Source organism: Heterodontus francisci, chromosome 11 (genome assembly GCF_036365525.1).
Source record: "Heterodontus francisci isolate sHetFra1 chromosome 11, sHetFra1.hap1, whole genome shotgun sequence".
NCBI lineage: Eukaryota > Metazoa > Chordata > Chondrichthyes > Heterodontiformes > Heterodontidae > Heterodontus > Heterodontus francisci.
Window position 1 is genome coordinate 84609019 of NC_090381.1, and position 17293 is coordinate 84626311.

A 17293-nucleotide genomic window follows, 5' to 3' on the forward strand; every position below is an offset into this window, starting at 1 on the left:
TTGGATACTGTTGGGGGGGGGGGGACGACCTACCAGGGGAAAGCCACAGCGGCCGGGCCTCTGGCACTGAGCCTGGCTCTGTGGCTCAGAAGGGAAGGGGGGAGAATAGGAGAGCGATAGTGATAGGAGATTCAATGGTTAGAGGAACAGACAGGAGATTCTGTGGTCGCGAACGAGACTCCCGGATGGTATGTTGCCTCCTGGGTGCCAGGGTCAGGGATGAATCGGATAGAGTCTACGGGATTCATAAGCGGGAGGGGGAGCAGCCAGAAGTCGTGGTACACATCGGTACCAATGACATAGCTAGGAAAAGGGATGAGGACCTGAAAAGCGAATATAGGGTGTTAGGTTGGAAGCTAAAAGGCAGGATGAGCAGAGTAGTAATCTCAGGATTGATACCAGTGCCACGTGCTAGTGAGGATAGAAACAGAGAGCAAGTGCAGCTGAACACGTGGCTACAGAGCTGGTGTAGGAGGGAGGGCTTCTGATATGTGGATCATTGGGATACCTTCTGGGGAAGGTGGGACCTGTACAAGGAGGATGGGTTGCATCTGAACTGGAGGGGCACCAATATCCTGGGCGGGAGGTTAGCTAGAGTTCTTCGGGAGGGTTTAAACTAGTTTGGCAGGGGGATGGGAACCGGAGCTACGGATCAGTGGATGGGGTAGCTGTTGAGCAGGCAGATACAGAGTGCAGAGAGTCTGCGAGGAAGCTGAGACAGTTGACAGGGCAAAGTTGCAGCCATTATGATGGGTTGAAGTGTGTCTATTTTAACGCAAGAAGTGTCAGGAATAAGGGTGATGAACTTAGAGCATAGATCAGTACTTGGAGCTACGATGTTGTGGCCATTACGGAGACGTGGATATCACAGGGGCAGGAATGGATGTTGGATGTTCCGGGGTTTAGATGTTTCAAAAGGAATAGGGAGGGTGGTAAAAGAGGTGGGGGAGTGGCATTGCTAATCAGGGATAGTATCACAGCTGCAGAAAGGGAGGTCGTCGAGGAGGGTTTGTCCACTGAGTCATTATGGGTGGAACTTAGAAACAGGAAAGGAGCAGTCACTTTGTTGGGAGTTTTCTATAGACCCCCCAATAGCAACAGAGACATGGAGGAACAGATTGGGAGGCAGATTTTGGAAAGGTGCAGAAGTAACAGGGTTGTTGTCATGGGTGACTTCAACTTCCCTAATATTGATTGGAACCTCCTTAGTGCAAATAGTTTGGATGGAGCAGATTTTGTCAGGTGTGTCCAGGAAGGTTTCCTGACTCAATATGTAGATAGGCCAACTAGAGGGGAGACTATACTGGATTCGGTGCTTGGCAACGAACCAGGCCAGGTGGCAGATCTCTCGGTGGGACAGCATTTCGGTGATAGTGATCACAACTCCCTGACCTTTACTATAGTCATGGAGAGGGACAGGAGCAGACGGGATGGGAAAATATTTAATTGGGGGAGGGGGAATTACAATGCTATTGGGCAAGAACTGGGGAGCATAAACTGGGAGCATATGTTCTCAGGGAAATGCACGACAGAAATGTGGAGGTTGTTTAGGGAGCACTTGCTGCGACTGCTGGATAGGTTTGTCCCGATGAGGCAAAGAAGGGATGGTAGGGTGAAGGAACCTTGGATGACAAGTGATGTGGAACAGCTAGTCAAGAGGAAGAAGGAAGCTTCCTTAAGGTTGAGGAAGCAAGGATCAGACAGGGCTCTAAAGGGTTACAAGGTAGCCAGGAAGGAACTGAAGAATGGACTTAGGAGAGCTAGAGGAGGACATGAAAAAGTCTCGGCGGGTAGGATTAAGGAAAATCCCAAGGCGTTCTACACTTACGTGAGGAATAGCGGCGCAGTGGTTAGCACCGCAGCCTCACAGCTCCAGCGACCCGGGTTCAATTCTGGGTACTGCCTGTGTGGAGTTTGCAAGTTCTCCCTGTGTCTGCGTGGGTTTCCTCCGGGTGCTCCAGTTTCCTCCCACAGCCAAAAGACTTGCAGGTTGAGAGGTAAATTGGCCATTATAAATTGCCCCTAGTATAGGTAGGTGGTAGGGAAATATAGGGACAGGTGGGGATGTGGTAGGAATATGGAATCAGTGTAGGATTAGTATAAATGGGTGGTTAATGGTCGGCACAGACTTGGTGGGCCGAAGGGACTGTTTCAGTGCTGTATCGCTAAATCTAAAATCTAAAAAGAGGATGGCCAGAGTGAGGGTAGGGCCGATCAGGGATAGTGGAGGGAACTTGTGCCTGGAGTCGGAGGTGGTAGGGGAGGTCCTTAATGAATACTTTGCTTCAGTATTCACTAGTGAGAGGGACCTGGACGTTTGTGAGGACAGCGTGAAACAGGCTGATATGCTCGAACAGGTTGATGTTAAGAAGGAGGGCGTGCTGGAAATTTTGAAAGACATGAGGATAGATAAGTCCCCGGGGCCAGACGGGATATACCCAAGGTTATTACGGGAAGCGAGGGAAGAGATTGCCACGCCTTTGGCGATGATCTTTGCTTCCTCACTGTCCACTGGAGTAGTACCAGATGATTGGAGGGTGGCAAATGTTGTTCCCTTGTTCAAGAAAGGGAATAGGGATAACCCTGGGAATTATAGACCAGTCAGTCTTACGTCAGTGGTGGGCAAATTATTGGAGAGGATTCTGAGAGACAGGATTTATGATTATTTGGAAAAGCATAGTTTGATTAGAGACAGTCAGCATGGCTTTGTGAGGGGCAGGTCATGCCTCACAAGCCTTATTGAATTCTTTGAAGATGTGACAAAACACATTGATGAAGGAAGAGCAGTGGATGTGGTGTATATGGATTTTAGCAAGGCGTTTGATAAGGTTCCCCATGGTAGGCTCATTCAGAAAGTTAGGAGGCATGGGATACAGGGAAATTTGGCTGTCTGGATACAGAATTGGCTGGGCCATAGAAGACAGAGGGTGGTAGTAGATGGAAAGTATTCAGCCTGGAGCTCGGTGACCAGTGGTGTTCCGCAGGGATCTGTTCTGGGACCTCTGCTCTGTGATTTTTATAAATGACTTGGATGAGGAAGTGGAAGGCTGGGTTAGTAAGTTTGCCGATGACACAAAGGTTGCTGGAGTTGTGGATAGTGTGGAGGGCTGTTGTAGGTTGCAACGAGACATTGACAGGATGCAGAGCTGGGCTGAGAAGTGGCAGATGGAATTCAACCTGGAAAAGTGTGAAGTGATTCATTTTGGAAGGTCGAATTTGAATGCAGAATACAGGCTTAAAGACAGGATTCTTGGCAGTGTGGAGGAACAGAGGGATCTTGGGGTCCACGTCCATAGATCCCTCAAAGTTGCCACCCAAGTTGATATAGGGTTGTTAAGAAGGCGCATGGGGGGTTGGCTTTCATTAACAGGGGGATTGAGTTTAAGAGCCGCGAGGTTATGCTGCAGCTCTATAAAGCCCTGGTTAGACCACACTTGGAATATTGTGTTCAGTTCTGGTCGCCTCATTATAGGAAGGATGTGGAAGCTTTAGAGAGGGTGCAGAGGAGATTTACCAGGATGCTACCTGGACTGGAGGGCATGTCTTACGAAGAAAGGTTGAGGGAGCTAGGGCTTTTCTCATTGGAGCGAAGAAGGATGAGAGGTGACTTGATAGAGGTGTACAAGATGATGAGAGGCATAGATAGAGTGGATAGCCAGAGACTTTTTCCCAGGGTGGAAAGGGCTATCACCAGGGGGCATAATTTTAAGGTGATTGGAGGAAGGTTTCGGGGAGATGTCAGAGGTACGTTCTTTGCACAGAGAGTGGTGGGTGCGTGGAATGCACTACCAGCGGTGGTAGTAGAAGCAGATACATTAGGGACATTTAAGCGACTTTTGGATAGGTACATGGATGATAGTAGAATGAAGGGTATTTAGGCAGTTTGATCTTAGAGTAGGTTAAAGGATTGGCACAACATCGTGGGCCGAAGGGCCTGTACTGTGCTGTACTGTTCTATGTTCTATGACATGCTTTGCAATTGCTTTGCGAACAAAAAGTTTGTACCATATCTCTCTCGCTTACGAAAGGTACTTCTCCCAATAAAATGGATCACTGTCTAAATTTCTCCATCCTCCTGCACAAGGGCATTAACCTGGAGACTGGTGGTGCAAAATATTTTTGGCAAAGATTTACTTTTGCATTACTGTCGAAAATAGTGAAACCAAGGAACAAACAATGTTTGAGAGAGCAATACTTATAAATATTCCCCTACAGAATCTATAAATGCAACTTTGGAGCAAACTGTTGGATGGTGAAAGCAGTCCAGAGATGATCCTCCCACTTCACTGTGAAACTGCGTATACCAAATTGAAGGAAGTAGAAGTAAATCGCTGCTTCACTTGGAAGGAGCGTCATGGCCCTCAACCGTGTCCTACCCATTTCCCACACTTCTGCCCTCACCCCTTGCCCTCCCTCCCAGAATCACGACAGGGTTCCCCTTGTCCTCCCTTTCCACCCCACCAGCCACATCCAAAGGATCATCCTCTGCCATCAATAGCGTGATGCCACAACCAAACACATCTTGCCTTCCTTTTACCGCCTCTCTCCTTACCATCTAAGGCCCCAAACACTCCTTTCCAGGTGAAGCAAGGATTTATTTATACTTCCTTCAATTTAGTATACTGTATTTGTTTTTCACAATGCTGTTGTCTCTACATTGGGGAGACCAAACGTAGATTGGGTGACTGCTTTGCGGAACATGTCTGCTCCGTCCACAAGCATTATTTTCAGAAGGCTTATGATAAAGTCCCCCACAGGAGGTTGGTTAGCAAAATCAAAGCATGCGGGATAGGAGGTAATATACTGGCATGGATTAAGGATTGGTTAACAGGCAGAAAGCAGAGAGTAGGAATAAACAGGTCATTCTAGTGGGGTACCACAGAGATCAGTACTTGTGTCCCAGCTGTTTGCAATATATATCAATGATTTGGGACCAAGTGTAAGATTTCCAAGTTCGTGGATGACACAAAACTAGGTGGGAATGTGTGTTGTGAGGAAGATGCAAAGCGGCTTCAAGGGGATTTGGACAGACTTAGTGAGTGGGCAAGAACATTGCAGATGGAATATAATGTGGAAAAATGGGAAGTTATCCACTTTAGTTGGAGGAACAGATGTACAGAGTATTTCTTAAATAGTAAGAGATTAGAAAGTGTAGATGCACAATGGGACCTGGGTGCCCTCGTCAATAAGTCACTGAAAGATAACACGCAGGTGCAGCAAGCAATTAAGAAGGCGAATGGCATGTTAGCCTTTATCACTAGAGGATTTGAGCAGAGTAGTGAAGTCTTGCTTCAACTGTATAGAATCTTGGTTAGACCACGCCTGGAATACTGTGTGTAGTTTTGGTCCCCTTACCTTAGGAAGGATATTATTGCCATAGAGGGAGCGCAAAGAAGGTTCACCAGACTTGTTCCCAGGATGGCAGGACTGTCCTATGAAGAGAGAGTGGGGAAACTGGGCCTATATTCAAGGGTTTTGAAGAATGAGAACTGATCTCACTGAAACCTACAAAATACTTAAAAGGGATAGATAGGGGAGATACAGCTAAGATGTTTCCTCAAGTTGAGAGGCTAGAACCAAGAGACACAATTTCAAAATAAGGGGGAGGCTACATAGGACAGAGATGAGGAGAAATTTCTTTACTCAGAGGGTTGTGAATCTTTGGAATTCTCGACCCCAGAGGGCTGTGGAAGCTCAGTCATTGAGTATGCTTAAAACCGAGATTGACAGATTTCTAAATAAAAAATGACATCACGGGATATGAGGATAGTGTGGGAAAAAGGCACTGACGTGGAAGCTCAGCCATGATCATACTGAATGGTGGGGCAGGCTCGATGGGCTGAATGGCCAACTCGTGCGCCTATGTTCCTAAGCATGACTCCGAGCTTCTGGTTGCTTGCTATTTCAACACACACCCCAGCTCTCATGCCCACATTTCAGTCCTTGGCCTGCTGCATTGTTCCAATGAACATCAACGCAAGCTCGAGGAGCAGCACCTCATCTTACGATTAGGCACTCTACAGCCTTGCGGACTCAACACAGATTTCAACAATTTCACAGCATGATTGGCCTTTTTATTTTTTAACTATGTGTCTGTTTTTCATGTGGTGCTTTTGGACAGAGCTGCTCATTACTCTGCCATTAACACTCTCTCTGGACTGATGCTTTGTCTTTCACCACAACCATTAACAGTCTCTTTGCCTTTGTCCCATTGCATCTTTGTTATTGAATCTCTACTGCCCTCTGCCCTATCACACACCTTTCCTATTGTTCTCTCCCCCACCAAACACCCCCCTCTACACTTGCTTAAAACCTAATACAAAGAACAAGAACAAAGAACAGTACAGCACAGGAACAGGCCATTCGGCCCTCCAAGCCTGTGCCGATCTTGATGCCTGTCCAAACTAAAACCTTCTGCACTTCCAGGGACCGTATCCCTCTATTCCCATCCTATTCATGTATTTGTCAAGATGCCTCTTAAACGTCTCTATGGTACCTGCTTCCACCACCTCCCCCAGCAGCAAGTTCCAGGCACTCACCACCCTCTGTGTAAAGAACTCGCCTCGCACATCCCCTCTAAACTTTGCCCCTCTCACCTTAAAACTATGTCCCCTAGTAACTGACTCTTCCACCCTGGGAAAAAGCTTCTGACTATCCACTCTGTCCATGCCGCTCATAACTTTGTAAACCTCTATCATGTCGCCCCTCCACCTCCGTTGTTCCAGTGAAAACAATCCGAATTGATCCAACCTCTCCTCATAGCTAATGCCCTCCTGACCAGGCCAACATCCTGGTAAACCTCTTCAGTACCCTCTCCAAAGCCTCCATGTCCTTCTGGTAGTGTGGCGACCAGAATTGCACGCAATATTCCAAGTGTGGCCTAACTAAAATTCTGTACAGCTGCAGCATGACTTGCCAATTTTTATACTCTATGCCCCGACCGATGAAGGCAAGCATGCCGTATGCCTTTTTGACTACCTTATCCACCTGCATTGCCACTTTCAGTCACCTGTGGACCTGTACGCCCAGATCTCTCTGCCTGTCAGTAGTCCTAAGGGTTCTGCCATTTACTGTATACCTCCCACCTGCATTAGACCTTCCAAAATGCATTACCTCACATTTGTCCGGATTAAACGCCATCTGCCATTTCTCCGCACAAGTCTCCAACCGATCTATATCCTGCTGTATCCTCTGACAATCCTCATCACTGTCCGCAACTCCACCAACCTTTGTCGTCCACAAACTTACTAATCAGACCAGTTACATTTTCCTCCAAATCATTTATATATACTACAAACAGCAAAGGTCCCAGCACTGATCCCTGCGGAACACCAGTCACATCCCTCCATTCAGAAAAGCATTCTTCCACTGCTACCCTCTGTCTTCTATGACAGAGCCAGTTCTGTATCCATCATGCCAGCTCACCTCTGATCCCGTGTGACTTCACCTTTTGTACCAGTCTGCCATGAGGGACTTATCAAAGGCTTCACTGAAGTCCATATAGATAACATCCACTGCCCTTCCTTCATCAATCATCTTTGTCACTTCCTCAAAAAACTCAATCAAATTAGAGAGACACGACCTCCCCTTCACAAAACCATGCTGCCTCTCGCTAATAAGTTTGTTTGTTTCCAAATGGGAGCAAATCCTGTCCCGAAGAATCCTCTCCAATAATTTCCCTACCACTGACCTAAGGCTCACCGGCCTATACTTTCCTGAATTATCCTTGCTACCCTTCTTAAACAAAGGGACAACATTGGCTATTCTCCAGTCCTCTGGGACCTCACCTGTAGCCAATGAGGATGCAAAGATTTCTGTCAAGACCCCAGCAATTTCTTCCCTTGCCTCCCTCAGTATTCTTGGGTAGATCCCATCAGGCCCTGGGGACTTATCTACCTTAATGCTTTGCAAGACACCCAACACCACCTCCTTTTCGATAATGAGATGACTGAGACTATCTACACTCCCTTCCCTAGGCTCATCATCCAACAAGTCCTTCTCTTTGGTGAATACTGATGCAAAGTACTCATTTAGCACCTCGCCCATTTCCTCTGGCTCCACGCATAGATTCCCATCTCTGTCCTTGAGTGGGCCAACCCTTTCCCTAGTTACCCTCTTGCTCTTTATATACGTATAAAAAGCCTTGGGATTTTCCTTAATCCTGTTTGCCAATGACTTTTCATGACCCCTTTTAGCCCTCCTGGCTCCTTGCTCAAGTTCCTTCCAACTGTCTTTATATTCCTCAAGGGATTCGTCTGTCCCTAGCCTTCCAGCCCTTACGAATGCTTCCTTTTTCTTTTTGACTCGGCTCACAATATCCCGCGTTATCCAAGGTTCCCGAAACTTGCCAAACTTATCCTTCTTCCTCACAGGAACATGCTGGTCCTGGATTCTAATCAACTGACATTTGAAAGATTCCCACATGTCAGATGTTGATTTACCCTCAAACAGCCACCCCCAATCTAAACTCTTCAGTTCCTGCCTAATATTGTTATAATTAGCCTTCCTCCAATTTAGCACCTGCACCCGAGGACTACTCTTATCCTTATCCACAAGTACCTTAAAACTTATGGAATTATGATCACTGTTCCCGAAATGCTCCCCTACTGAAACTTCGACCACCTGGCTGGGCTCATTCCCCAATACCAGGTCCAGTACGGCCCCATCCCTAGTTGGACTATCTACATATTGTTTCAAGAAGCCCTCCTGGATGCTCCTTACAAATTCTGCCCCATCCAAGCCCCGAGCACTAAGTGAGTCCCAGTCAATATAGGGGAAGTTAAAATCACCCACCACTACAACCCTGTTACCTTTACATCTTTCCAAAATCTGTCTGCATATCTGCTCCTCTACCTCCCGCTGGCTGTTAGGAGACCTGTAGAAAACCCCCAACATCGTGACTGCACCCTTCCTATTCCTGAGCTCCACCCATATTGCCTCGCTGCACGACCCCTCCGAGGTGTCCTCCTGCAGTGCAGCTGTGATATTCACCTTAACAAGTAATGCAACTCCCCCACCCCTTTTACATCCCCCTCTATCCCGCCTGAAGCTTCTAAATCCTGGAACATTTAGCTGCCAATTTGTTCTTCCCTCAACCAAGTCTTTGTAGTAGCAACAACATCATAGTTCCAAGTACTAATCCAAGCTCTAAGTTCATCTGCTTCACCTGTTAAATTTCTCGCATTGAAACAAATGCACCAGTCCCGCTGTGCTCCGCAACATCTCCCTGCCTGCTCTTCCTCTTAGTCTTACTGGCCTTATTTACTAGTTCCCCCTCATTTATTTCACTTGCTGTCCTACTGCTCTGGTTCCCACCCCCCTGCCACACTAGTTTAAACCCTCCCGAGTGAAGCGAGCAAACCTCGCAGCCAGGATATTAGTGCCCCTCCAGTTTAGATGCAACCCGTCCTTCTTGTACAGGTCCCATCTGTCCCTGAAGAGATCCCAATGGTCCAGATATCTGAAACCCTCCCTTCTACACCAGCTGTTCAGCCACGTGTTTAGCTGCACTACCTTCCTATTTCTAGCCTCACTGGCTCGTGGCACAGGGAGTAATCCCGAGATTACAACCCAGGAGGTTCTGTCTTTTAACTTTCTACCTAACTCCCTCTGCAGGACCCCGTCACTCTTCCTGCCTATGTCATTGGTACCAATGTGTACCACAACCTCTGGCTGTTCACCTTTCCCCTTCAGAATGCCCCGTCTGTTCAGACATCCTTGACTCTGGCACCAGGGAGGCAACATACCATCCTGGAGTTTCTTTCACGTCCATAGAAGCGCCTATCTGTGCCCCTGACTATAGAATCCCCTATAATTATTGCTCTTCTGCGTTTTGTCCCTCCCTGCTGAACAACAGTGCCAGCCGTGGTGCCACTGCTCTGGCTGCTGCTGTTTTCCCAATAGGTCAAACCCCTCAACAGTATCCAAAACGGCATACTTGTTAGAGAGGGGGATAGCCACAGGGTATTCCTGCACTGACTGCCTGCCCCTTCTAGCAGTCACCCATCTATCTGTTTGCACCTTGGGTGTAACCACTTCTCTAAAACTCCTGTCTATGACGCTTTCTGCTACCTGCATGCTCCTAATTGCATCCAGTTGCCGCTCCAACTGATCCATGCGGTCTGTGAGGAGCTGCAACTGGGTACACTTCCTGCAGACGCTTGAAGCGTCACGGACCTCCCACATCTCACAGGTGAAGCACTTCACCCCTCTTAACTGACATTTCTAGCACTAATTAATAAATTAATTTCAGATAAATACTTATTAAATCCTTACTAAATTGTTATAATAACTATATGGTCCCTAGTGCTAGATTCCTACTATAAATATTAAATGCTAACTAAATACAGTAATCTCCTCCCTCTGGTTTAGTTACTCTACTTATTAATTAGGGTTTTAATCAATTTTTATTAATGATTTATTTTCAAATTCAGTAAAAAAAAAATTCCCTACCAGCCAATCAGGTCACAGATTTCCTGTGACTCACTTTCAGTTTTTTATACCTACCGGTCCGGAACTCCGCCCTCCGAGTCTTCTCCCAGTCAGCTGTGCTCTTTGGAAGCTCTCGGCTCCCCTCACTGAGGACAGGTAGGAAATGAAAGGAGCTCCTCACTCCCTCCTTACCGAACTTCCTCAGTTACCAAACTTCCACTGTAGCACTCTAATACAACCCAAGTCAGCACTCCAGTGCAAACAAAGTCAGCACTGTAAGATGGCTCACTTTTATACTGACCGACTCTAGCCCCCTGAAAACTGGTTTAAGCCAATACTTTTCTAACCTTTGCCAGTTCCGATGAAAGGTCACAGACCTGAAACATTAACTATAATACAAACTCCTACAAAACAGCTGAGTTACAGCAAAAGTTAAAGTGGGACAATAAATCTGAACAAAAATCCAAGTGAATCATCTGTTACATGTGCATCATGGAATGCCAAGCAACAAACAGCGTATTACTAATCAGGAAGACTGGTTGTACTGGTCTAATCTTTGCCCACTCTGCATGGCAATGGTTGTTGAGATGATTTTTCTTATGCTTTTTGGCAGACTAAAGTTGTGGAAAAAGAATTCAAGGTCACTAGAATGAAAATCAAGAGGTATTTAGTAGTGCAACAAGCAGTGTTATGAATACCCCACCTATCTTTTAACTATTTTATTTGGGACAAGATTTCTCGCTCCATACCAGTAACTGCATCATCCTGGTACAGGTTTGTTTTAAGCAGGTCATAGACATCCTGTCGCGCAGTACCCAGTGCAGCCAAACCAAGACCAAGGCACCCACCATGACGCACAATCTGCAGATGAAAAAAAAAGTGTCAATCAACTCCCAAGAAAAACAGTAAGTAAAATGAAACGAGACGGTACTATTTGCAAACTACACTAGAACAAACATTAATAAGGTGAGTTGCCCAAATTAAGACAACAGGTGACTTAAGATAATATAAAGAGTGAACACTGGAAATGCAGATCCTCAGCATCCAAAAAGACAGACTCATGTTTTAGGTGGTTAGACCATCTTAGACCAAGTTGGCACAGCAGTTCAGAAAAATTAATTCCAGTTCTCTATGGCAAACTGAATCTCATTTTTCACAAGATTTAACATTTGTCTATGAATGGATAATAGAAGAATCGACTCTCTCAACATGTTGTCGCAGCTCAAAAGACCCAGTTAATAACATACACTACTGTTTGCACATATAAAGCTACATGCCCCGTTACTAATCCACATCAGGCCCAGTGAACCTAAAAAAGTCTAGTGACAATCACTAAGTGCAAAAGGTTTCCACAACTTCATGGCTATTGTGTCTTAGTTAGAATTCTGCACTCAAGAGCTTCTGATACGTGTACTATACCATCTTTAAAAGCATTTAGCACTTACGTCATTGCTTGCATTCTTAAGTTGGTTGAGCAAATATTCTATGATGTCACCACCGTGATTTGCATGGATGAGACCGAGGGCATACAGACCTCCTCCCTCCTGATAAGCTGAGCCAGGTGAGGAGTCCTTGGGTAAATATGTGGCCATTAGCTGCAATGCCTCCTTTTCATGACCCTAGAGAAAAAAAAACAGAATTCCACAATATAGATGTCAGAGAAAAATACAAAGATACAATGTTATTTACAGTATATCACATCAAATCTTCCAAAGAATACCAAGAGCAGTGGCTTCATTAAACAAGTTAAGCATAACGTTTAGATACAGCAACACTGATACACATATGGATGGCATGGTTTAGAAGGAGCGGGGGACCTTAATGAGCAGATACGTAGGTCATTAAAACATGGTATGCATGCAATTAAGACTATTAAAAAAGCAAACAGAATCTTGAACTTTGTATCAGCAAGACATAGAATACAAAAAGAAGAAAAGTAAAGCTGGACTTGTACAAAACCTTACTTGGGCTACAGTTGGAATACTGCGTACAAGTTTTGGCACTCCATTATAGGAAGGATGCAAAAGCAATGGAAAATGGTGCAACATAGGTTCACTAGAATGTTAAAGGATTAAAGGTTGCAATTATAAAAGAAAGATTCCAACAAGTGGAAATTTTTTTTCACAAGAGCTTGGAACCATTATTTTTAGCGACCAGATAGATCATCCGAGATTATGACAGGATAAAATAATGGACTGCTTCCACTAGCTGGTGAGAAAAACAGAGATGCCTGGTGCACTGAAACCCATTAATGAATCATGAATGAATTACCTAATAAACTGGGCAAATGGGGATGAAATATTTGTGGAGGAGGGGAGGTGGTGACGTAGTGGTATTGTCACTGGACTCGTGACCCAGAGTATTCCTCTGGGGACATGGGTTCGAATCCCACCATGGCAGAATGTGGAATTTGAATTCTATTAATAAAAATAAATTGGAATTAAAAAGCGAATCTAATGATAGCCATTGTCGATTGTCGCAAAAATCCACCTAGTTCGCTGATGTCCTTTAGGGAAGAAAATCTGCTGCTGTCCTTACTTGGTCTGGCCCAGATGTGACTCCAGACCTATGGCAATGTGGTTGACTCTTTAAAATGCCGTCTGAACGTACAAAGAACAATACAGCACAGGAACAGGCCATTCGGCCCTCCAAGCCTGTGCCGATCTTGATGCCTGCCTAAACTAAAACCTTCTGCACTTCCGGGGTCCGTATCCCTCTATTCCCTTCCTGTTCATGTATTTGTCAAGATGCCTCTTAAACGTCTCTATGGTACCTGCTTCCACCACCTCCCCCGGCAACAAGTTCCAGGCACTCACCACCCTCTGTGTAAAGAACTTGCCTCGCACATCCCCTCTAAACTTTGCCCCTCTCACCTTAAAACTATGTCCCCTAGTAACTGACTGTTTCACCCTGGGAAAAAGCTTCTGACTATCCACTCTGTCCATGCCGCTCATAACTTTGTAAACCTCTATCATGTCGCCCCTCCACCTCCATCGTTCCAGTGAAAACAATCCGAATTTATCCAACCTCTCCTCATAGCTAATGCCCTCCTGACCAGGCCAACATCCTGGTAAACCTCTTCAGTACCCTCTCCAAAGCCTCCACATCCTTCTGGTAGTGTGGCGACCAGAATTGCACGCAATATTCCAAGTGTGGCCTAACTAAGGTTCTGTAGAGCTGCAGCATGACTTGCCAATTTTTATACTCTATGCACCGACCGATGAAGGCAAGCATGCCATATGCTTTCTTGACTACCTTATCCACCTGCGTTGCCTTTTTCAGTGACCTGTGGACCTGTACGCCCAGATCTCTCTGCCTGTCAATACTCCTAAGGGTTCTGCCATTTACTGTATACTTCCCACCTGCATTAGACCTTCCAAAATGCATTACCTCACATTTGTCCGGATTAAACTCCATCTGCCATTTCTCCGCCCAAGTCTCCAACCGATCTATATCCTGCTGTATCCCGACAATCCTCATCACTGTCCGCAACTCCACCAACCTTTGTGTCGTCCGCAAACTTACTAATCAGACCAGCTACATTTTCCTCCAAATCATTTATATATACTACAAACAGGAAAGGTCCCAGCACTGATCCCTGCGGAACACCAGTCACATCCCTCCATTCAGAAAAGCACCCTTCCACTGCTACCCTCTGTCTTCTATGACTGAGCCAGTTCTGTATCCATCTTGCCAGCTCCTCTGATCCCATGTGACTTCACCTTCTGTATCAGTCTGCCATGAGGGACCTTGTCAAAGGCTTTACTAAAGTCCATACAGATAACATCCACTGCCCTTCCTTCATCAATCATCTTTGTCACTTCCTCAAAAAACTCAATCAAATTAGAGAGACACGACCACCCCTTCACAAAACCTTGCTGCCTCTCGCTAATAAGTCCATTTGTTTCCAAATGGGAGTAAATCCTGTCCCGAAGAATCCTGTCTAATAATTTCCCTACCACTGACGTAAGGCTCACCGGCCTATAATTTCCTGGATTATCCTTGCTACCCTTCTTAAACAAAGGAACAACATTGGCTATTCTCCAGTCCTCTGGGACCTCACCTGTAGCCAATGAGGATGCAAAGATTTCTGTCAAGGCCCCAGCAATTTCTTCCCTTGCCTCCCTCAGTATTCTTGGGTAGATCCCATCAGGCCCTGGGGACTTATCTACCTTAATGCTTTGCAAGATACCCAACACCACCTCCTTTTCGATAATGAGATGACTGAGACTATCTGCACTCCCTTCCCTCGGCTCATCATCCAACAAGTCCTTCTCTTTGGTGAATACTGATGCAAAGTACTCATTTAGCACCTTGCCCATTTCCTCTGGCTCCACACATAGATTCCCATCTCTGTCCTTGAGTGGGCCAACCCTTTCCCTGGTTACCCTCTTGCTCTTTATACATGTATAAAAGACCTTGGGATTTTCCTTAATCCTGTTTGCCAATGACTTTTCATGACCCCTTTTAGCCCTCCTGGCTCCTTGTTCAAGTTCCTTCCAACTGTCTTTATATTCCTTGCTTAAGTTCCTAACCGCTAAAAAGTCAAAAAGGAATGAAACTGGACAGACCACCCAGCCTCGACGTAGACATCGGAAATGACAACGGCAAACCCAGCCCTGTCGACCCTCCAAAGTCCTCCTTACTAACATTTGGGGGCTTGTGCCAAAATTGGGAAAGCTGTCCCACATACTAGTCAAGCAACAACCTGACACAGTCAGACTCACCGAATCATACCTTACAGACAATGTCCCAGACATGACCATCATCATCCCTGGGTATGTCCTGTCCATCAGGACAAACCCAGCAGAGGTGGTGGCAGAGTGGTATACAGTCGGGAGGGAGCTGCCCTGGGAATCCTCAAAATCAACTCCGGACCCCATAAACTCTCATGGCATCAGGTGGGCAAGGAAACCTCCTGCTGATTAGCTGAGGGGGGAGGGGCGATAGATAGTAATGAATCAGTACTCCTCCATGTTGAACACCACTTGGAGGAAGTACTGAGGATGGCAAGGGCGCAGAATGTACTCTGGGTGGGGGACTTCAATGTCCATCACCAAGAGTGGCTCGGTAGCACCACTATGACTGAGCTGGACATAGCTGCTAGACTGGGTCTGTGGCAGGTGGTGAGGGAACTAACAAGAGGGAAAAACATGCCCGACCTCGCCCTCACCAATCTACCTGTTATAGACGCATTTGTCCATGACATTGCTGGGGGTGACCACCGCACAGTCCTTGCGGAGACCGAAGTCCCGTCTTCACATTGAAGATACCCTCCATTGTGTTGTGTGGCACTACCACCGTGCTAAATGGGATAGGTTTCGAACACATCTAGCAATGCAAAACTGGGCATCCATGAGGCGCTGTGGGTCATCAGCAGCAGTAGAATTGTACTCAACCACAATCTGTAACCTCATGGCATAGCAAATCCCCCACTCTACCATTACCAGCAAGCTGGGGGATCAACCCTGGTTCAATGAAGAGTGCAGGAGGGCATGCCAGGAGCAGCACCAGGGATACCTCAAAATGAGGTGTCAACCTGATGAAGCTACAATCCAGGACTACTTGCATACTAACTAGCATAAGCAGCATGCGATAGACAGAGCTAAGCGATCCTACAACCAACAGAGCAGATCTAAGCTCTGCAGCCCTGCCACATCCAGTCGTGAATGGTGGTGAACAATTAAACAAGTGACTGGAGGAGGTGGCTCAACAAATATCCCCATCATCAATGATGGGGGAGCCCAGCACATCAGTGCGAAAGATAAGGCTGAAGCATTTGCAAAAATCTTCAGCCAGAAATGCCGTGTTGTTGATCCACCTTGGCCTCTTCCTGAAGTCCCCAGTATCACAGATGGCAGTCTCCAGCCAATTCAATTCATTCCGCGTGATATCAAGAAACGACTGAAGGCACTGGATACTGAAAAGGCTACAGGCCCCGACAACATTCCGGCAATCGTACTGAAGACGTACTCCAGAACTTGCTGCGCCCCTAGCCAAGCTGTTCCAGTACAGCTGCAACACTGGCATCCACCCAGCAATGTGGAAAATTGCCCAGGTATGTCCTGTACACAAAAAGCAGGACAAATCCAACCCGGCCAATTACCGCCCCATCAGTCTACTCTCGATCTTCAGTAAAGTGATGGAAGGTGTCAGCAACAGTGCTATCAAGCGGCACTTGCTTAGCAATAACCTGCTCAGTGACGCTCAGTTTGGGTTCCATCAGGGCCACTCAGCTCCTGACCTCAGTACAGCCTTGGTTCAAACATGGACAAAAGAGCTGAACTTGAGGTGAGGTGAAAGTGACTGTCCTCGACATTTGACGAAGTATGGCATTAAGGAGCCCTGGCAAAACTGGAGTCAATGGGAATCAGGGGGAAAACTCTCCACTGGTTGGAATCATACCTAGCGCAAAGGAAGATGATTGCGATTGTTGGAGGTCAATCATCTCAGCTCCAGGACATCACTGCAGGAGTTCCTCAGGGTAGTGTCCTAGGCCCAACCATCTTCAGCTGCTTCATCAATGACCTTCCTTCAATCATAAAGTCAGAAGTGGGGATGGTCGCTGATTGCACGAAGTTCAGCACCATGCGCAACTCCTCAGATACTGAAGCAGTCCATGTAAAAATGCCGCAAGACCCAGAAAACATCCAGGCTTGGGCTGATAAGTGGCAAGTAACATTCGCGCCACACAAGTGGCGGGCAATGACCATCGCCAACAAGTGAGAATCTAACCATGACCCCTTGACATTCAACGGCATTATAATCGCTGAATCCCCCATTATCAACATCCTAGGGGCTACCATTGACCAGAAACTGAACTGGAGTAGCCATATAAATACCATGGCTACAAAAGCAGGTC

General features: G+C 46.4%; 1 protein-coding gene across 1 annotated transcript in view; it reads right to left on the reverse strand.

Annotated features, from left to right (window-relative positions):
- The window catches only part of psmd1 (proteasome 26S subunit, non-ATPase 1), a 149936-nt gene that overhangs the window by 112853 nt on the left and 19790 nt on the right, over positions 1 to 17293 (reverse strand). Inside the window, exons 12-13 of the mRNA XM_068042365.1 lie at positions 11877 to 12050; positions 11181 to 11292 (exon numbers count right to left, since the gene is read on the reverse strand). Coding sequence (XP_067898466.1) covers positions 11181 to 11292; positions 11877 to 12050 — 286 coding nt within the window. The remainder of the gene's footprint in view (positions 1 to 11180; positions 11293 to 11876; positions 12051 to 17293) is intronic.